The following is a 23,650-nucleotide window of genomic DNA, read 5'->3' on the forward strand; positions in this document are numbered from 1 at the left end:
CCATACTATGTTCCCTGCTTTTCATGTCAATTTTCAATGAAATTAAAACCCTTGATCCTTAAATGTGTCTCAAAATTAATCATTACTCTTATGAAATTTAAGCCAACATTCTGTCCCAAAAGACCGTTTAATCCTCTGTACATTGATGAATTCTAAGCTGAATTTAATGAAGCAAAAAACAGAATGTTTTACATTCAACAAGAAATCAAAGCAAGCTGAACAGTAATAGAAAAATTAACAAAGGACTGAACTGATTCAACACTAATTCCTTACAAGAACATCCTATTGTATTCACAAGATCAGAATCTTCTGTGCAAGCTTCAAAAATCATCATCATTCAACGAGCGATAAGAAGAAGATTCTGCATCAAGCAAGCCTCGAAGGCCATGAACAACAATCCTATCATTCTGATACATATCAGGAAAGCTAACAGGAACCTCATTAAGCATCAGAATATCCCCAGATCTGCTCACACTAATCCCAAATCCCTTCATGAAAGTATCAAACACCACCCCATCATTAGAACTCCCCAGTTCTTTCCAACTAATCTTGCAAGGCACAACATGTCTAAGAAAAACCGAAGCATACTGGTTCACATCACCCACAAAACCCTTCATCACTTCATCAAGCGGAGCAAACACTGTCAAGAAAACCGGGTCTTTTTCTCCCTTTTCTTGAAACCCCATTAACTGCAGATCAAGAAACGAAGCCATAACAGAGTACCCGTTCGACCTCAAAACATTAGTAGCTTCTTTAAACAAGCAAAACCCATTCCTCTTAACATCAAACCCACATCCAAGATTCAATCTCTGAGCCGGAACCGGACCCGGCGAAGAAGCCGGCGGGTATGTGGGTGTTGGTAAAGAAACAATAAAATCAGGGTCAAGAAACTTCTCAACGCCGAGAATAACCAAAGACCCGTCATTGTACAGACACCGGACAATCTTGACGCCGTTTAAAGAAAGATGAGCGGCGCTACCGTTGGGATCAGAGGTGACGGTGATGGAGAGATTGCTGGAGGATAAAGTGGGAATCTCGGAGCCGAACGGGAGCGATTTGATTGACTTAAGAGGGAACGAGAGAGGGCAGAAATGGAATTGGAGAAGGGCGAGAGAGGGCTGGCCGGAGACGGCGAAGGCGGAGTCGGAAGGGGAGAAGATGGTTAAAGAAGGAGAGTGGGGGATGATCGGTGTGGCGGAGATGAGGTGGAGAGTGAGCGACATTGATAAGTAGTTTTCTTTTGAGAGTATCTCCGCTGCTTGGAGGATTGTTGACGTGGGTATGGAGTGAGTGGTGGTGAAGAAGATGAGAGAGAGGAGAATTAGGGTTAGGGTTTGTGTGGGCGCCATTGAGAGAGAGCGGAGAGCGGAGGTTTCTTGATTTTAGTTGCGGAGAGGAAATGAAGAAGAAGAGAGGTGAAAAGAGTGTGGTGGTTGTATTGGAGGGGAGGGGGGTTTTTGGCGGGAAGAATGGGACGCGTGGAGATGTGTGATTCGATGACTGAAAAGTTTGTTATGAACACGTGTTAGACCATTGCGATGGAATGACAAGGTTGCCCCTAGTGTTTTTTGTGGTTTGTGGACTGGGTTGGGGACATTTTTTAGGGCCGAGAAGCAAATGATGTTCATTTTGGGCAAGTCCCACTATTTTAAGAAATGAAAAATTTATAAATAAATACCTATAAGACGAAAATAATAAGGACTTTTTTGCATAATTGACAGAAATTTGAAGTATCTTTTCAGAAATATTGACCCCTAATTAGGAGTGTTTATCCCACACAACGGATGTGCCACGTCATGTTTACAACAAACCAATAATTATTTGCGATAGAGAATCTTTATTTATTGCTTATTTTTTTATCGTTAAACATTTGCACATGGCTAACGCCTCATTGGTTTGTTGCACGAATGACGTGGCATAGCCGTCGCGTTGTATAATTATTTCCTAATTAGTTATTAAATAACTAAATATCTAAAGGATCTTTTCATAAATAACTATCGTGATATTAAGCATGAAAATATATTATTTTCCCATCAAAAAACAAAATATTTTATTTGATTTGAGAAATAAAAGTTAAATTAACGGTGTTAAGAATAAAAGAATGCAAAAATGATTGTAATTCAAATTCGATGTTTGAGGATTATTGATAACGTTTTAAAATTCGTACTCTTGAATTTGTGTTTCGTGATTAAATATTTTTTTAGTTAATTAAATATTCAAGCATAAATTGGAGAATCTAATAAATTAAGGTGATCTATTTAATTCAGAAATGCAATATAAATATTTAACTAATAAAAAAAAATATATTTTATTTTGAAATATAAATTGGAGCCAAATTGATTTTTGTTCAATAAGAGTGTTGATTACAAAATATGTGATCCTATCCTATTCTTCTTCTCTGTTGATCACAATCGCCATCTCACCTTCCTTTTGGTTGACTCGCAAAAACCCAAATTCTAATCAGCTTGAAATGCTTCTAACTCAATCTCTCAACCCTCATCTCCCACTTACCCATCTCACTTCCCCAAAACCCAAGCTCCAATTCCCCCACTTCACCACAAAATCCTCACTCGCCACCGTTTCCAACCCCGCCCATGTCGTTTCCACCAACGACAGGCCGTTTCCGGCCGAGGTTTCAAGAACCATCATGGCTCTCTCTTCAGTCGCCACTCTCTCCACTCTAACCTCTGATAATTGGCCTCTCGGTGTCGGCGTCCGCTTTGCCGTGGACGACGATGATGGCACTCCTATTTTGTGTTTGAATCAGTCTCATGATGTTGATACTAAGTCTAGCCTTCACGTTCAGGTGATTATGATTTCTTTTTGTTAGTTTTGATTGTGTGAGAGGCTATTGTGTGCTGAATGGGATTTGTTTTGGTGTTGTGGATCAGTTGGAGCAGTGTGGAGTACGGACTCCTCAATGTACTATTCAAGGTAGCTTACGGAAGCCGGAGGATATGAAGATTTTGAAGGTAACTTTTGGAAAAGATTGTATTTTTTTATTATGATTCAGATATTGTTTTTTGTTTCAACATTGATAATTGGGGAGGGGAGGGGAGGGGAGTGCTTGTGGGAGGAATAGAATCCACGACCTTAGCGGAATGCTGCCCAATGCTTATAAAGTTGAGAAATTGCTGGTGTTTTACAAATGACAATGAAAGTAGATTGGTTTATTGCTGGTGTTTTACAAATGACAATGACAATGAAACTTATCACGGTGGTTCTTACACGGGTAGATAATGCTTGATTGTGCAATACTTAGGATGTTTATGTGAAAAATTGTAGAACTTTGAATATTTTCTTGTGAGGATTGGTTTTTTGGTTTTGCTCAAGGACATAAGCTTCTTAAATTAGGAGCATGTTTGAGCTTGAACATGTCGTCATCCTTAATGTTTTAGCCTGTGTTACAACTTTAATGTTCTCTTCTCAAAAATTAATAATTTTCCATTTCTTTAAAGTTTAGCCCCTGTGATGAGCTATACTTAGTGCTTTTAATATACAGCGTCTATTAGTCCTTTGGAGAAAATAAAAAACTACCTGGTTACAGAGGATAGCTCTTAGAGGACAGTAAAATGCAATGCACCTAAATATACTTTATTTGCTATAATTGATTCTTGAAATGTAGAAAAGAACAAAGGTGTATTTGTAGGCACACAAACACACACATTCTGTGGGATCATATTATCATAAGCGGAAATAAATAATCATATACACTAACAAAATGGTTTGAATTATCTTCTCATATGAGAAGTCTTTTCATTTATATAGACAATATTTACAAATATACAAGGAAACTGGAACTGTACATGCTAATTACATAGAATGATAATAGTGAGCTATTATGGTTATCTAGAATACATAGAGTGATTTAAGGGAGCTGTACTTAGTAAGCTAGCACTACAAGAAAAAGGCCTATTAGCGACTGGAAAATCGGTCCCTAAAAGTCCCGATTTGGTCGCTATCCGGTCGCATGCTCTCGTTTTAGGGTTCATTCCTAAAAGTATTTAGAGACCGCAAATTACAGCCGGTCGCGAAAGAATATTTGGGAAAGTTTGTGTGTCGGTTACTAAAAGTTTCAATTGAAGGGTAATTTTGTATTATTCACATTGTTTTCTTTAACTAACCCATACTTCATGTTACTTTTCTCCCAAACAGGAATGGGTTGAGAGAAATCCAACTATTACTTTATTTTATTTTACTCTATAAACCCATCATTTCCTTTATTCACTTTTTCCCAAACACTCCCAATTTTCTCTTAAATTCAGACCTAAAACTCCATATCTATAGTTAGCTTTTGATGTTTACAACATACACATACATAGAATAAATTTTGAAAACCTGTCATCACATTCCAAATCTGTTGATGCAACTTAAATACTTGATATATGTTCCATTTTCTATATTCTCTTTGTCATGTAATTAGCAGCTACTTTGTTTAAGAATCTTGTTTGGATGTGCTGTGTTTCCAGAGGCATCAATCAATGTGGAAAAAGAGGTTTGGGGAAGATGTGGATGATGATCTCGTACATATTATTGCAGTAGAGAGGGTTCTTCAAATGGAAGACTTCATGGAGGTATGGTGGGTTTTCTGTTGTATTATATGTATGTTCACTTGTTCAGTATTATCATGTCTAATTTATTTGCTGATCTGCCTTAGAATTGGTATACTACACTTGATTTCCGATGAGTAAGTCTGTACATGGAATTTTTTAGGACGGTGTATGGGTTGATTCATCAAATTACAGAAATGCAAACGCTGATGCGCTTAGAGATTCTGCAGAAGCAATTGTTAGTGAGATAAATGCCAAGAACAGTGAAGATGTTTACCGCTTTTGCAACATATATGTCGATTTGGATTTCCAGGTTTGCCGCTAACTCGGTTACTATTTTTTTAATCTTTATTTTTGTCTAACATGCTTGATGCAGAGTATTTGTCTTGATTTTCTTCTGAATTGAAAAACTTTAAGGAACTTAGAATAAAATAGGAGATCATTGAACACATCATCTGGAGAATGCTGTGTGATAAATTACAAATGTTGCGTACATTTTAGCTTTTTCTCTCTACTTATGAACTTTTTTAATCCGTAGAATCTTTATCAGGACATTTGGTCATGAGATATTGTCCTTTTCGTGAATTATAACCCTTTTTCTCTCATGAGTCTGTCTTAATCTGAATTTATCTATCTATTTTATATGAATGGGGTAGTCTTCTAAGATTAAAATAGCTGGAAAATAATTGTCACGACCCAATCTCAGGGCCGAGACCGGCGCTAGGGAATGGGAGTGGTTGCTCGGAAACCCGTAGCAAGCCTAAAAACGTAAAATAATTTTTCGCAAATATAAACGTCATGCATGACATACATAACACGTGTCATGCTATTATCACATGCCAGGCATACATATCCTCTGGCAGAATCGAATATCAAAACGCAGCTAGCGTAAAACATATACTTTAAAACGTTAAAGTAATATTTACAGAAAACTTTACATACAAACTGACTGACAAAATACTTATCTACTGCAGCTCTAAGAGTAAAGTACTGTTTCTTTACATACTCAAAAATACAGACTTCTGGAAGTAGGATAGAAGTCCGTTGCCTCAAAGCGTCTTTATCCTGAAAGGAAATCTGTGAGGGGTCAGTATATTAGGATATACTGAGTGAGTTCATACATTTACTAATAAGTATTCAAATAAAACATAAAATCGTAATCAATCATATGCAGGTACAAGATCCGATTGAAACCCTAATCCTCGAATATGTTAACTGTATATACTCAGAGGAAAACTTATCCAATAGTCCGACCCGGGAGTATTCACACTCTACCACGTCAGTCGCGACAATTCTCTTAATCCCAGTGGTGGGTCTAACCCACTAGATACGGGGCTCAGGTTACACTGTAACCGAGTTCACTCTCGTATCACAATCATACATCTACCTTCAGAATTCATGTACTTAATCGTATTCACAGCTGTATCAAATCAAAACTGGTGATCACACAGTCCTATTGCCGCTCAATAGGTAGCACGTTCCATCGGATTAATACTGGTTTCAAATCAAGCATATGTGCAATTCATATAAAGATTTAATATATAAATCATGCAATTCAAATAGAAAGCAATATAAAATAGTTGCTTGAATAAATACTTCAAAAGCAAATCGTATAAACTCACTGAAAACGCTTATCCAAAAATACGTTGAGGCTTTAGAAACGTCAAGCTTCCCGAGCTCCTGGTCCAGCTCCTTCTTGCCTCGCTGGATCTAAAACAATTTCAAAACATTTGACTCACATCAGAATCCTATTCTAAGATTGACTCTAGACTCGAAACACGACAAGACACAAAACATAAGCCGTCGTGCTTCAAACGTAATCTTTTCCGATAAACGAATCATTCTTCTCTCATTTCTTAATACTTCTCAATTCAATTCTCAATAGAGAATATAGGTTTTCTTAATGAAACTAATTGATATCCATAAACTAACTCATCCCAAACAACTAGTCATAATTTACTCGTTTTACGTCCGAATCTCGCATTTTCGGAGTCCGGGAGTCGATATCGGGATGAGGAATCATCAAATTAGGTTTTTAGGGTCATTCCTCTTCAAAGGAGGGGTGGTGCACGTCGTGCACCCCCTAGTGCACGTCGTGCACCTTGGGTGCACGTCGTGCACCTCACTGGTGCACGTCGTGCCCCTGCACGACGTGCACTGATGTTGTGCACGTCGTGCACCTTCGTGGGCACGACCCCGGCCGCTGAAAACAGCCCTCCCGACGTGCTAAATTGATCCCGAACTCATCCAACATCCATATAACATCCTAATCTATCCAAAAACACGATAAAAACGTATAAAACGAATCGAATACGTAATCGCGATACGATTTCGCCGTAACCTATCGTTTCAAATCGTTTTTCCATCAAATATACTCAAATAAATGGAGAAACGACTTGCTTACCGTGATTGTCCTTCGAAATACGATCGATTCGAGTTATTAAACGTCGAAAACGGACGAGAAACAGAGATCGTACGAGAGAAACGGTGAGAACGAACGAAAGAAATGAAATGTATCTGATGAAGGTTCTGTATCATTCCTTCATCTGAAGGAAACTTATATATAATGGTCAATTTGCAACTTGGTCCTTAAAACTTTCCAAATGTTGCAATTTAGCCCAAAACCTATCCGCGTCCAAAATTTGAACGGTCTCCGATTGACTCAAAACTTTTACCACTAATACTATAAATTATTTCGCGGACTTTGGCGAAATAATTTCCGTCACAGGATTTATATTTTATTTTATATTAATTTCTGAAGTTAAATCCTCAAATCCCGCTAACTAACTTATTAAAATTTATTCTAAATTCCCGATATAATTAAATTAAATTCTCCTTAATTTAATTTATCGGAAATTTTGACACGTGGCACGACGTAATTATTTTAAAATATTTTGGGTATTACAATAATCCATAGTGAGCTGTTCTTTATGAAGTATCGACGCTTCTCTAAGGTGCTGTATGCAAGGGGGGACACGGGACACGTATGAGATACGCTAAAATAAGTGTCCCAGCCATTTTTACTGCTGAAAGAAGGGGATACGTCGGGCACACGCCTGGAACACTCCAGGAGACACGCCGGGAGTGTTTCAGACTTGTGATAGGAGTTAATTTTAATGAATTAAACTTGTTTTTAACTTATTTGACGTATATTGAATGAATAATATATATTGTTTACATAATATTTATTTATTATTTATATTAGTTAATCTAATCCGCATTGTGGATTGGATAGAACAGTTGATGGTTTATTTGGAATTAGAGTACCCTTGCCATTAACAAAATATGTAGTTCAATCATATAAGAGCCAAATAGTCCATTCTACAATTTAGTAAAAAATATACCAAAATTGCTGAATTTATATAACAAATGGATAATGAATCATTTATAATCTATAAAACAAACTAAAAATATCTAGGTCGTGCTTCTTGTTTTTGTAAGAATTAGAAAATTGAATCTTTTAGTTATTTAATGATCTAAATAATTAAACATTGTTATTATTATATATATATGCAGATTGGATTGGATTAGTTTGCAGATTGATATAAGCAATATTCAACTCAATCTAAAAAATGTGGTTTGAAAAAGATCAAACTAATCCAATCCATTAGCGGTTATAGAACCGATGTTTTTTTTGTGAATTGACTTGGATTGAGTCAGATAACGGATTGTGTGGGTTGGGTGATGTCTAAACATTCCTACTCAGTACTTCCTAATGGCATGCTTACCATATTCATTCAATTTATTTAATACAGATTGAATTCTTTCATCACCCTTGGAACTTTTTTGCGACAGTATGCAAGGCAACCCTCTAGGTCCTCCTTTGGTTGCCATTTATCGGCATGTTGTCCTTGTTTTAAAGTTGAAGGGTGGTTGCTTATGTTATTGCAAAATTTTCAGTATTGATTGTTTCTACACTTTGGATAGGCAAACAAGGTATCCTTAAGGAAAATGATGTACTTTAGTATATATACTAAAATCTCGCATGGGTTATTATATTTTATTATTGTTAAGATAAAAATATTATCGCTGGAGTCTCACACCCAATGTTTTGAATTTTTGGATGAATTGCTTATTTGACGTGGTGTCAGACTCTCTATGATCGAAAGCTATAGGGTTCAATCCTTGACAACCCCCATTTGGTTCATAAAAATATTTGAGTACAAGGTGAGGTGAGCCTGTTTCCTTGTTTGTTCACGTTTCAAATCCAATGGACATTTGCATGCGGGAGTTTGTTAAGATAATATAATTACCGTTGGAGTCTCACCTAACACCTTGACCTTTTGGGTGAATTGGTTATTTGACAGTTATCAAAGTAAAATCATATGAGTAGTTCGGGGTGTTCAAATTTGGTTTATGTTAGTTACGGACTTTGAATGAAATGATATTTGTAATTTGATTTTGTATGCCTGGGCCACTAAATATTGGTCCTTTAAAAGTTCGTAACCCAAGTAAACCAAATTTTTGTATCCCTATGAGTAGTAGTAGTCTAGCTTAGGATTGTTTATGCTTAATTGTTTTTTTTTCCTTCAGGAATAGGCGTAGTTGAGGAACTCCATATATATTGACTACATAGAGGCAAATTACTAAGATACTCTGCAGATTGGCATAGTTAAAATTTTATTATATCATAAAAAGTTAAAATCCATTATAGTTATAAATATTTTCCTAAAATATGAACTGCTGAACTTAGGGATTGTTTTTTGATTAGTGCTAAAAATAAGCTTTAAAAACATGATCCAGTTGGACCAGCAACCCAAAATAAAATGCTTAAGCTGGGTTTGGTTACCAGAAAAATACGTTTGCGATTGAAATCCCGACACCCTATATCTGAGGCTAGATGAGCACTTGAATTTCTATGTTTCTGCTGCGTTTATTTGTGTGGTTTAACACTTCAAATTTTGTTTTTCCTTTTTCATTATGCTAAATTAGAATACTGGATCTAATTTGGTATGCAGGTATCAGGAGCAAAGATGATATGGGTTGATAGGCTAGGTTTCGACCTGCGTCTATCGTCACCGGAGAAAGGCATTTTTGATGTCCGGATTCCTTTCCCGAGAGAAGTGACTGATGTAAAAAGCGCAAAGTCTGCATTTAATTGTATGTCACAACTTGCATGGGAAGTGGAAAAAAATTACGTAGTGCCTGATTTTAACAAGGTGAAACATTTGAAGCCGGTAACATACAGAGGACTCTAAATTTTTTTTAATCATTTTTGTGATGTAATGTTAGGACCCCATATCAGTTTAAGTGTTTTAAGATCATAGTCTTGTTTGTAATGGTGTAATATTCAATTTAAGCATAGCATAACAAGCTGCTTTTTTTTATTTTATCTTAGTAAAAGAAAAACACCTCAACATCATTTTTCACTTGGCAAAATGCGCATTTGGATTTATACTATCACACTTTTCTGTATTGGGTCTTTTCGCTACAATTTGTATATATTGAGTTTTTATATTTTTAATTTTATAGATATTGGCTCCTTCTATTACAAAAAATTATAGAAAATGTTAACAATGTCAATTTTGACTTAATTTGTTTTTATCGAGGGATTCATTTTTAATAGAAATAAAAATGCAAGGGTCCAATTTTAAAAAATTACTGTAACGAAATGTATTAAAATTTTATTTAAATCGTACTAACGGTGCATGGAGTATATGAATTTTATTTGATATGGGGACCAAATGTATATAAAATTAAAAGTGTGGAAATTTAATGTTGATAGGTAAAAGTAGAAGGACCCAATTTTTTTTAAAAAAAGTGATGTGCTTAGCCTGTTCACTTCTATACTTATCGACGCAAAGTGATCTTGTAAGAGTAAAATAACAGGCTGCACAATTACGCTATTAGTTTAATAATATTTTTCTTGCTTTATAGTGCAACAATTCCTAATCCAAAATTTTAGTTTGTTGCTAGTTAACAATTAATTTGAGATATATTGTTGGTCAATTGTTAACTATTTTTGCTGCTAATCTTTTGTCATCCGACAGTGCTGCCTTGATTTTAAAAAGGCTTAATAATTCAATAATATTTTTCTTTTTTATTTATTTACTTATTCGTAATTGATGAAAAAAATATAAAGGTTGGGATTTAAAATAAAATTCAAAATTTTAGACACAATTATATATAAAAAAAATTCTTTTAAATTAGACATAATTGAAAATATTAAAACATTACGTCGTAATTGATAAAACAATATAAAATTTTGGATTTTAAAAGGGATTGTGCCTTTATACTCTTATATATTTACTAGTTTTTCAAGAGTTGAGTCTGATCGTTGATAATTTTACATTCTTTATATAGATATTTTATGTCATATAAGTCTCTAGCAAGTCGTAGTCGAATATCCGATTTTTTCGATTTGAATTATTTGGAAAATGCCTTGTACATATACATATAAAATGAACAAAGGGTCAACGCGCCCCCTGAACTTGTGACACAAAATTATCTAATTCAATCGATACTTTTTGGCCAACTAACCTCAAAACTCTTCATTTTTGGGTCAAATAACCCCATAATTTATATTTTTATTTCAAAAAAATAGATTTAAGATAATTATATCGTAACAATTAGCGAAATATTTAATTTATTTTTTTTGCATCCCTTACCTCCGATTTGTATTTTGCGCATATTAAAAATGACAATTATGGAGTTAATTTGACCAAAAAATGAAGAGTTTTAGAGTTAGTTGGTTAAAGGTGTCATAAGTTTAAAGGGCGCGTTCTGGACAATCATGGGAAGTCATTTCTCAATTTAGTAGAATTAATGTGTGAGTGCACTAACATTAATCATTTGTTTGTTTCATTTTAAAAATAGTTGTTGCAAATTGCAAGGAACAAAAATAATAGATTTGGAAAGTTTTTGACTTAATGCAAATATTATTGATGTGGGTTTGGTTGGTTATCTTAAATCAGAAGAGAAAAGGGAAAGAATTATAAAGAAATGTAATGAAAACTACAGAATAGATGATCAGATCACCCACTTAAAACTATTATATATCATCAGTCAACAATGTGATAATATAAGATGTATATGATATATACTTCAATAAATTTAACTAATATTTATATTAAACGTTATGATCATAATCAAAGTATTAAGTATTAATGATTTTGGAAATTTGTTGCAAATCAGCAAGTCAAATTAAGCACATAATTGTGATTAATCAGTAGAAGTTGTTGAACCACAACTTATCTGCATGATTAATATACTATTAATATAAAGTATATGATGCAAGGTCTCATAGTTTAACAAATTATGTGTTCTATGCTATTTCATTAATGTTTGATTGACAAGAAAAATCATCAAAATCATTGATAGGGCATAATACATACTCTTTTTTTATAGATCTAACTGCAATTAATTTTGATAATATTATTCTAATTCAAAAATTAACAGCAATTATAGGTCAATGAAAATTACCCTCAATAACATGTTTATAGATTTGTTGATATGAGACAATTTGAGATATTTAATTCTTAAGATATATTGTTGGTGTAGTTGTAAACCAAACCCAATCAAAGAGGTCACAGGTCAATCAGATTAATCAAAATAAGTCTTATAGTTATAGAGCTTCTGGAAGGTCAATAAGTCTCTCCTCTCAAAAGGTCTAATTTGGAGATCTATGTTAGGCCGCCTGTATTAATCTTGGTTGTCAGTTTTTTTTTATGGGTCAAATTTATTGAATTTACATTATTTACCTTCTGAATTTAAATCTCAAACTTTATTATGTTTTTTATTTTTAGAAAGTCAATTGTTGCCTTTTTTTCTTCTTAATAAATAGAAAGAAAAGAACGCTTGCGAGAAGATTTGAATTTAGGATCTAATATTTTGCTACCGAGTGCTTATAACCTTTGAACTATATAATTCATTGTTAATGTTGCTTTTTAATGGTCGATCAAATCTATTATTTACACATTCTGTGAGTTAAGTTCGTTAGTTAATTTGATAAAAAAAAGTATAATACTTAAAAATTGGGTTCAATTTTTATTTTTCTTTTAAAAAATTCATAAAACAATTAAAAATCTAAGTAAATTTCAAAAATAATCAATAATTATCGTTAAACTATAATATATACTGACTTTTTGTTTGTATTTTAAATTATTTTAAGAATATTTTTTAAAAAATTAATAAAATATTAAATATTTAGTTCAACAAAAAATATAAATTTTAGTACGTTTCTACTTAATTTTAAGCTTTAAATTCTTTTTTATTAAAAATAAAATCATACCACAAATAGATTATTATTTTAATTTTAAAATTAAACCAAATATAAATATATTAAATTTAATTGTTTTTAATTCAAATTGAATTTTGAATTTGTTAATCTAATTTAAAATGAAAAGATATGATAATAAAAATATTGTTATTTAATAAATAATTTTATGAATTTTTTTAAAAATAAGTTCAGCAAAAATTGGACCTAATTTTTTGACAATAAAATCTTTTGACTAAGTCAATGAACGCTTTTAACTAAGGTCTAATTGTAAAAAAAAAGTGGTAATTTCCAATACATGTTTTGATAACTTATTTACATCTTTACCTGCCAAGTTTTGATTTTTCTTTTATACTTTTTTTTATTTACGAAAAATATTTTTTTGTTTTTTTAATTTTAAAATTACCTTTTTTCGGTTTCCAATTTTGGTTTTCGGTTTTTTCGAATCGGTCGACCAAACCGGCCGACAATTTTTTTATATAGTGTAAGATTAGTGTATATATAGTGTTAATTTTTATTTTTTATAGATTTTTTTTCTGGATTTTTTTTATTTTTATAGTGTAACAGTAGTGTATATATAGTGTTCTTATGGTGTTTATATAGTATATATGTAGTGTATAAGTAGTGTATTTATGCATTTTGTAGTGTTTTTTGTAGTTTACACCATAAAACACTGCAAATACACCATAAACACTTAAATGCACAATAAATATACTAAAAACGGTAGAAATACACTATAAATACAGCAAAAATACACTAAAATGTAAATATATTATAAAATTATTGCACCATAAATCAATTTTTTCTTTATAAAATCAGTAGCAATAAACAAATCTATGAATAAGAGAAGACAAAATAAATAATTATATGAATAATAGAATACTTTTATAAACAAAAAATTATAGATTTACAATAATTAATTTACAAAATATTTAAATCATTACAAAAAACTTAAAAAATTACCCAAATTTAAAAACAAGTCGAGAAATCCATAGCGCGAACGGAAGAGACGATCGGACTAGCGCGAACGGAAAAGATAAACGGAAACTGACCGGAAACGACGAGAAATCCATCGGAAGTAGACGAACGGAAGCGCGATCGAAAAGACGAACAGAAAAGTAATTGGAGGAGATAAACCGAAAATCAAATGAAAAAGAAGAAGAAAAGAAGAGAGAAAAAGAGAGAGAAGAGAGAGAGAGAGAAAAAGGTGGCTATGTAAAAGTTTAACCTAAAATGAGATAAGGTTTTTTTATACAGTTGGTATTTTTGGTAAATAAGTTAACTTATTAGGTAATATAGGATAAGAGGATAAGATGGGTCAAAATGGTGTAAATACTTTACCCAAAACAGATATTTGGAAAATAATCCCTAAAAAAAATCCAAGCCTTTACGATTTCTTGTAATTATATCCAAACATTTTAATTTTTGCAATAATATTCAAATTGCATTTTTTGTAGCAATAATAGTCAAATTGATGGCTAAACGTGTTGTTTTCAATTAAGATATTAGGCTATTATTATGTTGTGATGTATAATAATATAGTAAAAGTCTCAAAAAATGGCAAAAAAACTCAAAACAATTTACATAAGTGCAATTTGGATATTATTGCAACAAAATAATGCAATTTGGATATTATTATAAAAAAATTAAAAGATTTAGATATAATTGCAACCAGCCGTGAAGGTTTGGATTTTTTTTGCCATTAAGCCTTTAACTAATGGATGAGAAAATAATAAATTTTATCAAACATCAAGCAAATGCAATTGATTTTTAAAATTGTGGAAATAATAGTATTTCGGACCTAAACCAATGAGATAAATATGAATTAGAGAAATTTAAAAAAAACACTCCATTTTTAACAATATTTATAACTCTTACCTACACACAAAAAAGAAAAGAAAATATTCCATGTTTTTAGCTTTTATATGTTTTAGTTATTCTTTAATCTCATTAGTTCATAACAAATATTCTTTCTCATTCTAAAGATTTTTTTTTTTCTATTTTTTACGTTCATTGCAGCTCTGTTCACCGTTATTCCTCATCTGAATTGCTTTGTCCTACTCTGCTGCTCCTCCGTATTCAATTTTAACAATTTTTCTAAACTCGTTGTGATAATAACATTTTGTTTTAGTTCCAGATCTAAAAATATTGTTCTAGAATTTATTTGTACAATTTTTATTTTTTCTTTTTAAAAATATTTTTTTTAAATTATAATTTTGAAAAAAGATCACTAATATTAGTTTTTAATATTGATGGTTGATATTGTTTCAGTTTGGAATCAGTTACAAATAATTATTTCAGTTTCAGATATAAACATATAGATAAAAAATACTTTTCTGCTGAAAAATAGTTTTTGTCGGGTATCCCCGATTAATGCAGCCTCGGATGATGCCCGTACAGTTGTTCAATTCTAACTTTTTTCTTATTATTTTATTATTTATATCTTCTTGGCTTCCGGAGTTGAAAATAAGCGTAGATCCGGAGATTTCCGAATAAATGGAAGCTGTTGTTGGTTGTTCTCCAGATAAGAGGACTTTACCTATACTAAAAATAAACCAACTTTTAAATCTTGGATGTTGAGACAGGAATTAAAGTAATAGATCTTTTAGCCCCTTATCACTGTGGAGGCAAAATCGAACTCTTCGGGGCTGTCAATAACCTCAGACCAATTAATCGAATATTGATTAATATGCAATTTCGTCATAACACTCATAATGATCAACTTGACGACTCAGTTTTATTTTTATATAGAAATTCATTTATATAGAATCTTTTGTATTTAAAATACATAAAAGAAATACCATTCAGGCAATATTTTCAATAAGAAAAAAAACATATTTTTATATTTCATTATTATAACTATACTATAACATTATCATTACAGTATCGTAATCTTATGATAAGGTTATGATAAATTAATGATAAAATACGTAAAAATAATTATATATGTATACGATTATGAGAATAGTTTGACACAGTTATGATAGTATTTATGAAAAGGTTATGATAAATTTATGATAAAGTACATAATTTTTTTTTATTATACGGTTATGATAATATTATGGTACAATTATGATAATATTATGATCAGATTATGATAAAGTACGTAAAGTGATTTTGCATATAAGATTATGATAATATAATGATAATAATATGATATTGTTTTATGAAAATGTTATCTAATTCTGCATAAATTTTGTAAAATAAATTATGAAAAAATTACTCCCTCCGTCCCATTTTTAGTGTAACATATTCTTTCTTTTATACCCTTCATTATAATTTTTGATAGTTTAAATATTTTTATTGAAAATATAAAAGTGTCACATGTATTCATTGTATACATTATCTATAAACTTTATTCATTAACATCAATTGTAAAAGAGAAAAATATGTAATATATAATACAATTGTGATAACCATTTTGGGATATCTAAAAATAGGATATATGACAAATAAAATGGGACGGAGGAAGTATTATAAAGTTTTTTTTAAGAAAAAATTGTGATAAAGTTATAATAAAATTACGATAAGATAGATAATGTTATGATAATATTATGATAAAGTTATGATAAAGTGCGTAAAATAATTTTACATAATAAAATTATGATAATATTATGATAACAGAGTAAAATTATTAACTTTCTGACACGGAAAATAAAAACATAAAATTAAAAAAAAATGTGAGTTATATTTTTTAACTTTTCGGTGTCGAGGTAAAACAATATCAATATTTTCATGTTTTAGATAAATATGTAAACTTTCCTAGTAAATAAACCTAAAAAATGATGCTAAAAATTCATGAAACTGTTAAATTTTGTTTGTTGATTAAATAAGTTTTAAATAAAAAGAAAGACTAGAATTCACATTCTTATTATATTATTAAGAAAAAGAGAATTTTGAACATAAAATTCTTAAATTTTTAGTAATTAAGCTCCTTTTCGATACTTAAAATATAAAAAACTTCAATTGCACGAGCTTTGGTTCGATTTCCAATTAAAATTCTTAAATTTTTAGTAATTAAGCTCCTTTTCGATACTTAAAATATAAAAAAATTCAATTGCACGAGCTTTGGTTCGATTTGCAATTACAACATAAACCTTAAAATTTGACAATGTTGGATACCAACTTTTACTTTTTAGCAAATCATAACACCAGGCATTTTCCGATACAAATTTACCGAGTTGGAAGTCAGAATTTCCACGTAAGTTGACACGTTGAAAAATAAGTGATATTTCGATTTGCCAAAAAATAAAAGTTGATGCATAATTTTGCCAATTTTTTAAAGTTCATGTTGTAATTATAAAATTACGCTAAAATTCACGATTTAATTTAGAACATATCAGCCTACGTGGTAATTACTAAAATTCAGTGTGTTAATATACATGGCAATTTCGGCTTCCAACTCTGTAATTTTACATCAAAAAATAAATGGTGGTTCGATTTATCAAAAATGAAAATTGGATTTTAATATTGTCAAATTTTAAAATTTATGTTGTAATTGCACAACACTCTAACTTAATTTACAATTAACCTAATACAAGATGACATTTATTCAACATTTGTTCAAAATATAAAATTTTAAAATGCATTTACAATAGGCTTAACCCCTGAAAATCCCCCCACCTTTTAACCCCTCTTCGTTTGCACCCTCACCTTTTAAAATCTCCAATTTTATCCAAATTATCACCTTTCATTTTCAATTGCACCCTAAAAGTATTAAATTGGGCTTTTGTCGCTAAAAGAAGTTGAAATCGATACTTTATATTTTAATTCATGTTCTAAATAGTCCTTAATGTTTAAATTTCAACAACAAAGCCATTTTTAATGATATTTTTAATTGATTTCTATTTTATATAAACAAATTTAACTTTTAAAATTTTAAAAAATATGGTTTTATTGCTGAAATTTAAACATTGAGGACTATTTAGAATATGAATTAAAATATAAATTATCGATTTGAACTTTTTTATAGTGAAAAAGAGCTAATTTAATACTTTTAGGGTACAATTGAAAATGAAAGGTGGAAATTTGAGTAAAATTGGAGATTTTAAAAGGTGAGGGTGCAAACGAAGGGGGGTTGAAAGGTGAGGGGTTTTTCAGGGGATTAACCTTTACAATATGATGTGATTAATAATTTCAAGTTCGATTTCCTATCAGAAATCTGTTGACAACAAATAAGATGGTTTTCATATATTGACCTCTTGGAAATGTTTTCAGTAATTTAACTGAAAACAAAAATAAATTAGAACAATATGATATAATTTAATATTTTTAATTTTTTTGTACCGCTTGACGTAGTAATTAAAGAGAGGAATAATTAAATTCTGTTTTATGAAATATATATTTTTAGATGGGAATTGGACAAATGAAATTTTACCACGTAAAGTGAATTAAAAGAGTTAGATTAAAAAATGGATTATAAAGCATTTTTCCATAAGAGGAAAAGTATGAGATGATTGATCAAAGTGGATAATATTGTTTAAAAGTAGACTTGCAATCTAAGATTTCATTGCTTATCAAGTCTCATTCATTTTTCAAAATTTGTATTTATTTATTTTACTTAAATTAGCTATTTTCATTTTAGATACATTTTATTATAACCAAATAATCTACCAGTTTCATTTAAAATTGAGTATAAATACTAATTTTCAATAAAATATATTCATCATATAATCTATGCATAGAAATGATTAAATTTCATTCAATAGCATTATTAAATTAAATTATCGCATTTTCTCCTTTGGTTTGCTTTTTGGGGTGGGAAACGGCGATATGCGGTCTTTGATCAGATTTTCACCGTTTTTTCCCATCTGTTTATAGTTTATATTATGTTTATTTTTCAATTTTTGAATAAAAAATTTCCGTTACAAAGTGGATTTTTTGGATGTGTTGTGGGATTTATGCTTTTGTTGCTATTTTTTCCGGATTCTATTAAGATTTTAAAGTTTTAGGCGATCACCTGTTCTAATTCTTGATAAATCATGTACTTCGGTTTGTTCAAGTTTTGTGATGTTATGAAACTTGTTTGTTGCGGAATCCTGTTGATTTCATCAATTTCTGCAATGATCTAGGCTTGTATATTACATAACCTTAAAGAATCAAAGGATTTATGTAACTCCAGTGCACTTATATAATTTCAACTTTTAAAGTTTGTAAGGCGATCCGCGATAAGGGAGTTTGTGTATGTAGTATACGCGTCTTTTTCTATAGTAGACTATCAAATTTATCGTATATCTCACACTTATAATTACTTTGGTTTTTAACTAATATAAATTTTCATGATGATTAAAAAAAATCATTTATTAATGTGATATAATTTAATTTGGGCTATTTATAATATGGGGTGCAAAATCTATTTAAAAAAAATTCATTTAAATACATACATAGTTCTTTTCTCCATAAATTAAAAATTTAAATTTTGTAGATAAAATTATAACAATATTTTATTAAATAATTAAATATATTTGATTTAAAATAATTAAAAATTGATCATTATTATTTTAATTTAATTGATTAAAATAAATAATTTAAAAATATTTTGTTTTTCAGACATATACCAAGAAAGATTAGTGTCGTCCTGATCTGCCACTCCTCCATATTAAATTTTAGCAAGTTTTCTTAACCCGTGATGATTATAACGTTTATATTAGTTCCATATCTAAAGCTATTGGTGTAGAATTTATTTGTATAATTTTTATTTTAACAAAGGATCATTTGTATAATTTTTATTTTAACATTGAAATGTAAAATAAAATTATCATTTATTAGTTTTATCTATTTATAGATGAGATGTACGGAATCTATTTAAAAGTTTTTCATTTAAAAAAAATATTTCTTTTTTCTATAAATTAAAACTTTAAAGTTTGTAGATAAAATTATAACAAATTTTATTAAATAATTAATCAGTTTAATATATTTTATTTAAAAATATTAAAAATTGACTCATAAAATGTATATTAATTATTTTTATTATTAACTATTTAAATAATTATAATTATAATATTATTGATTAAATAATTTAAAAATATTTTATACTAAGAGGTATTAGTGTTTTTTTTCTTTGAATTCCCAAGAGGGATTAGTTATAATTTTGATTTAATATTTTGACATTAAACCATATGCATATACTAGACAAAATGGATAAACATAATTGACTAGAAAATGAGAAAGAAAGAAAAAAGAATGGGAAAAAATGGTCAATGAGATGTAAAAAAGAGCGAAGTAAAAGGTGGAAACATAGCGGTGGAATTTTGTTTTTGGCGCTTCAATCTCTCTTATAACTCACAATTCAGACACAACCCAAATCTTTCTTACATATAAATATATCAGAGGACACATCTTATGTGTTCAAATTAAGAACTTCTTATTTCTTGAATTCCTTCACTCAATCTCTTTGCTTCATCTCAAAACCATTTTAAGCAGTCCTACGATTCCTTTCTTGTAAGTTTCATTTCTTGACTTGTTCTTCCTTTATCTTTGCACAAATATTCAATCTTTTTCGCCTTTTCTACGCGTTTTTAATGGTTACATGTGTTTTCTTGAACTTGGTCTTCGTCTTTTCTTGTGATTCTTTGATTTTGTTTTTTGGTCCGATTCGTTAAGGCAATTTCTTAACTACTTGCCCATGTTCTTGGTTTTTTCAATAAAGTCAAATTCTTTTAAAAAGTCTTTGTTTTAGCTTTCTAAATTCTTGGTTTAATTCTGATTTGCAGATTCTGTTCTGGAAAAGTGCAAAAAAAAGTTGGTGATGGGTGATCACTTTGTGCTGTTGGTGGATAGATTGATAACAGAATCAACATTGGAAGCTGCTATTAGAAGCAGAAATCAGTTGATGGTTGCAGCAGAAGCGGCTGTTCTTGAAACTAAAATTGATATATCTCCAAAAAGTTTGGAATTTGGAGATGCTGGGAAAATAGTGGAGTGCAGGATTTGCCAGGATGAGGATTATGATTCCAATATGGAGACGCCTTGCTCTTGCTGTGGCAGCCTCAAGGTTTGTAATAGCAATCTTATTTCGCGTAGCACGGAAACAAAAACGTTGAAATGAAAATGCCAAAACGAAAAAACATTGATCATTGATAATACTCGTTTATGATTTTAAACTTTTAAAATCGTCAATTTTAACAATTTTTTTTAATTTTTTTATCTCAATTATAGCCGTTCGTTTAAATTTGAGGTGGAAAATTTGAACATATTTTACAGTCAAAAGGCATATTGAAATAATATGAAGTTATTTGAAGAACGTATTTGATATAAATAAAATTGAAAATTAAAAATAAATTAAAATTGACGAGTTTGAAAGTTTGGAACAAAATAAAAACAAATCGAAAATTTGGGTATTTTGATGATTAAGTCTATATTATATAACTATAGGTTATAATATAGGATATGTATTTTATTATTTTTAAGGAAGAAAATAGTTAATTTGTTATGATGTGCATTGTTATTATCTTTTTGGAAGCCTATTTCTGCCTTCTTCCAAATGCCAAATATACGAAAGATTGAATCTTGAATTGTTGAGCATTTTGTATTAATTGGTTATTTGACATCGTCGACGATCCTTGCTAAGTTGCTTTTGCAAGTTTGTTGTCTCTGTTTTTGGTGGTTAACATCAGAATGATTATCATTGATCAAATATAGTAAGCAATACAGTATTTATTTTGTGTCCGGTTGCTAAACCGTCGTACTAATATTGTAAATTTGCAGTATGCTCACCGTAGATGCGTACAGAGATGGTGTAACGAGAAGGGTAATACCATGTGCGAGATATGCCATCAGGTTGGTTTCACTTTTTTTTTAGTTCTTTGACTATATAGTACATAGCACGGAAATGGAAACTCTGAAACGTAAAACTGTCAGAACGACAGTTTTTTTTATGAAAATAGATTTAGTAATTCATAAGTGTTTTTAAAAAATGAACTAGGAGCCGAGATGTTCTGCAATGTAAATTTTAAATTGGTCAATTGCAGCAATTCAAGCCTGGGTATACAGCTCCACCACCGTTGTTTCAAATCGGACATCTTCCGATGAATTTCAGGTAATATTATTTACTTGCTGCTAATGAATGCCTAAATGTTTTTACTTTTATTTTGAACTTACCGTTTCTGTTGTTATCAGAGGAAATTGGGAGACCTCTAGAAGGCATGTAGACGGTCGACCCGTTATTGCAATGGTGTCAAGTCACCATAATTTTCTTCATCCCGAGTATGAAGAAGAGTACAATTCTGCTTCAGCAGGAAACTTTATCTGCTGTCGTACAGCTCTTATAACTGTAAATATCTCTCTCCCTCTCTCCATAGACTTTTGTTTTCCTTGTTTTTTCGTATGAGCACTTATAAATTTGGTTTGTTTGTTATTTCCATCCTGCAAGTTGCTCTCGGAAATCTCATTGCCAGTTTTTCATTTTTGCAGTTCATGGTTCTTTTAATTCTACGACATACTCTACCAATCATCCTCGACAGAGCAGATGATATTTCTTTTCCATTGCTAATGGTAAGAAATCTCTATAACCATTTCATTTTGAAGAATATGGTGAAATTCAGTAGTCAAGCGTCTATCTTATCTATATTCCATGTTTGACAGTTGTTATTTTTGCGAATTGGGGGGATTGTTCTTCCGATATATGTTATGGTGAGAGCAGTTGCTGCTCTACAGCGTCGCCGCTGTCAACAGGTAAAATTTGAACTCATAAAATAAATATCAAACATGTGATAACACTACTCTGTTGTGCTGATTGAGTGTCGGTTGTTATATATGTTTAGGAGCCTCCAAATTTGGATTTCATTATGCCTGATGAAGATTCCGAGCAATCAACAATACAGGCTCAGCCACGAACAAGCAATGTTCCTTAGGCCGTGTCAAAACTTCAACAGAAAGTTTGGAATTTACTCTGGAAATACAGAAGCAGGTTTTAAGCATATGTATGATAATGAATGATTGTCCAGTTTCTGTTGCTCGTCGTCTACTTACTTTGTACAGTCAGACATATCCAACTGTATATACAAATGTCTATACGAAGAAGAATACCAAATTATCAATGAAGATATAGTCATTTCATCATGTGCTTAGCAGTCTAATAAATCTAGTCTCAAATATGTATAAATTATTCAAATTATGCATATAGATAATAAGAGTATTGAAACACGATGAGCTACATCCAAATATTTTTACTAGTTTGTTTCTTGATTTTGCTTTGCATTTCGTTTTCCGAAACATTTCTTTAACTCCAAAATTTGTATTTATAGCATACTTCTTTTAGGAATTATAATTGTATCCTCAAATATGGAGACAACTGCAAAATCCAGGAAACACTTGTGAGGTGCAGAGGACTGAAGCCTAAACAGAGATATGGTGCTCTTCTTAAAGAGTTTTATCCGAGCTTGAAATCAAAGAGGGAAACAAAATCTTAACAGATTAATTTATAATATCTCCCAAGAAAAGGATGAACGTTTTATTAAATAATCTATGTTTGAACGAAAACTTTTCAAAATTATCATCTTTGCCGTTTTTTCATTCTGATATTTTCTGTGCTATGTAGTAATATGTTAATAAACACAATTAGGGATGGCAATGGAGGGGATTCCCCGTTCTCTGTGGGGACCCGCCCCTAATGGGGGCAGGGAATCCCCACCAGTTACCCCCATTGATACGGGGATGGGGAAAAATCATTCCCCAACCACGGGAATGGGGAGGGGATGAGGAGTATAGTCCCCGTTCCCATTTAATTATTGGGGATAAAATCATCCCCGTCTCCATTGGTTACTCGACCCGGACACGCTACGCGTGAGGGGGAGTGTTGAAGTGGGAAATCCCACATCGGTTGTATGTGTGAATGGACATGTGTTTAAATATTAGTTGGGCACCTCCACTTGATACCAATTGGGTT

The 23,650-nt window shown here is 31.0% G+C and overlaps 3 protein-coding genes across 4 annotated transcripts; 2 read left to right on the forward strand and 1 right to left on the reverse strand.

The window, feature by feature from the left end:
• Window positions 1-162: 162 nt before the first annotated feature.
• On the reverse strand, window positions 163-1,493 carry LOC126671677 (putative fasciclin-like arabinogalactan protein 20). Its single transcript, XM_050365469.2, has one exon. The coding sequence runs from the start codon at window positions 1,347-1,349 to the stop codon at window positions 321-323; it is 1,029 nt and encodes a 342-aa protein (XP_050221426.1). The 5' UTR covers window positions 1,350-1,493; the 3' UTR covers window positions 163-320.
• Window positions 1,494-2,367: 874 nt separating this feature from the next.
• On the forward strand, window positions 2,368-10,023 carry LOC126675063 (glutamyl-tRNA reductase-binding protein, chloroplastic). Its single transcript, XM_050369638.2, has 5 exons — window positions 2,368-2,806; window positions 2,892-2,972; window positions 4,470-4,574; window positions 4,714-4,863; window positions 9,509-10,023. The coding sequence occupies exons 1-5, from the start codon at window positions 2,471-2,473 to the stop codon at window positions 9,746-9,748; spliced, it is 912 nt and encodes a 303-aa protein (XP_050225595.1). The 5' UTR covers window positions 2,368-2,470; the 3' UTR covers window positions 9,749-10,023.
• Window positions 10,024-20,000: 9,977 nt separating this feature from the next.
• On the forward strand, window positions 20,001-22,824 carry LOC126671424 (uncharacterized). Of its 2 annotated transcripts, none has more exons than XM_050365193.2 (8): window positions 20,001-20,205; window positions 20,478-20,758; window positions 21,472-21,543; window positions 21,735-21,802; window positions 21,883-22,036; window positions 22,177-22,257; window positions 22,348-22,437; window positions 22,527-22,824. In XM_050365193.2, exons 2-8 carry the CDS (start codon window positions 20,513-20,515, stop codon window positions 22,614-22,616), a joined length of 801 nt encoding a protein of 266 aa, XP_050221150.1. In that variant the 5' UTR covers window positions 20,001-20,205; window positions 20,478-20,512; the 3' UTR covers window positions 22,617-22,824. The 2 variants fall into 2 exon arrangements, with proteins under 2 accessions (XP_050221150.1, XP_050221151.1); XM_050365194.2 differs by lacking the exon at window positions 20,001-20,205 and adding an exon at window positions 20,276-20,367.
• Window positions 22,825-23,650: the final 826 nt, after the last annotated feature.

Source organism: Mercurialis annua, linkage group LG3, assembly GCF_937616625.2.
Source record: "Mercurialis annua linkage group LG3, ddMerAnnu1.2, whole genome shotgun sequence".
Classification (NCBI taxonomy): domain Eukaryota; kingdom Viridiplantae; phylum Streptophyta; class Magnoliopsida; order Malpighiales; family Euphorbiaceae; genus Mercurialis; species Mercurialis annua.

Coding starts and splice junctions, on each gene's coding strand:
- LOC126671424 (XM_050365193.2), top strand. CDS start 20,513: ATGGGTGATCACTTTGTGCTGTTGGTGGATAGATTGATAACAGAATCA. Junction 21,544..21,734: donor TGTGCGAGATATGCCATCAG/GTTGGTTTCACT, acceptor GGTCAATTGCAG/CAATTCAAGCCTGGGTATAC. Junction 22,438..22,526: donor AGCGTCGCCGCTGTCAACAG/GTAAAATTTGAA, acceptor ATATATGTTTAG/GAGCCTCCAAATTTGGATTT.
- LOC126671677 (XM_050365469.2), bottom strand. CDS start 1,349: ATGGCGCCCACACAAACCCTAACCCTAATTCTCCTCTCTCTCATCTTC.
- LOC126675063 (XM_050369638.2), top strand. CDS start 2,471: ATGCTTCTAACTCAATCTCTCAACCCTCATCTCCCACTTACCCATCTC. Junction 2,807..2,891: donor AGTCTAGCCTTCACGTTCAG/GTGATTATGATT, acceptor GTTGTGGATCAG/TTGGAGCAGTGTGGAGTACG. Junction 4,864..9,508: donor ATGTCGATTTGGATTTCCAG/GTTTGCCGCTAA, acceptor TTTGGTATGCAG/GTATCAGGAGCAAAGATGAT.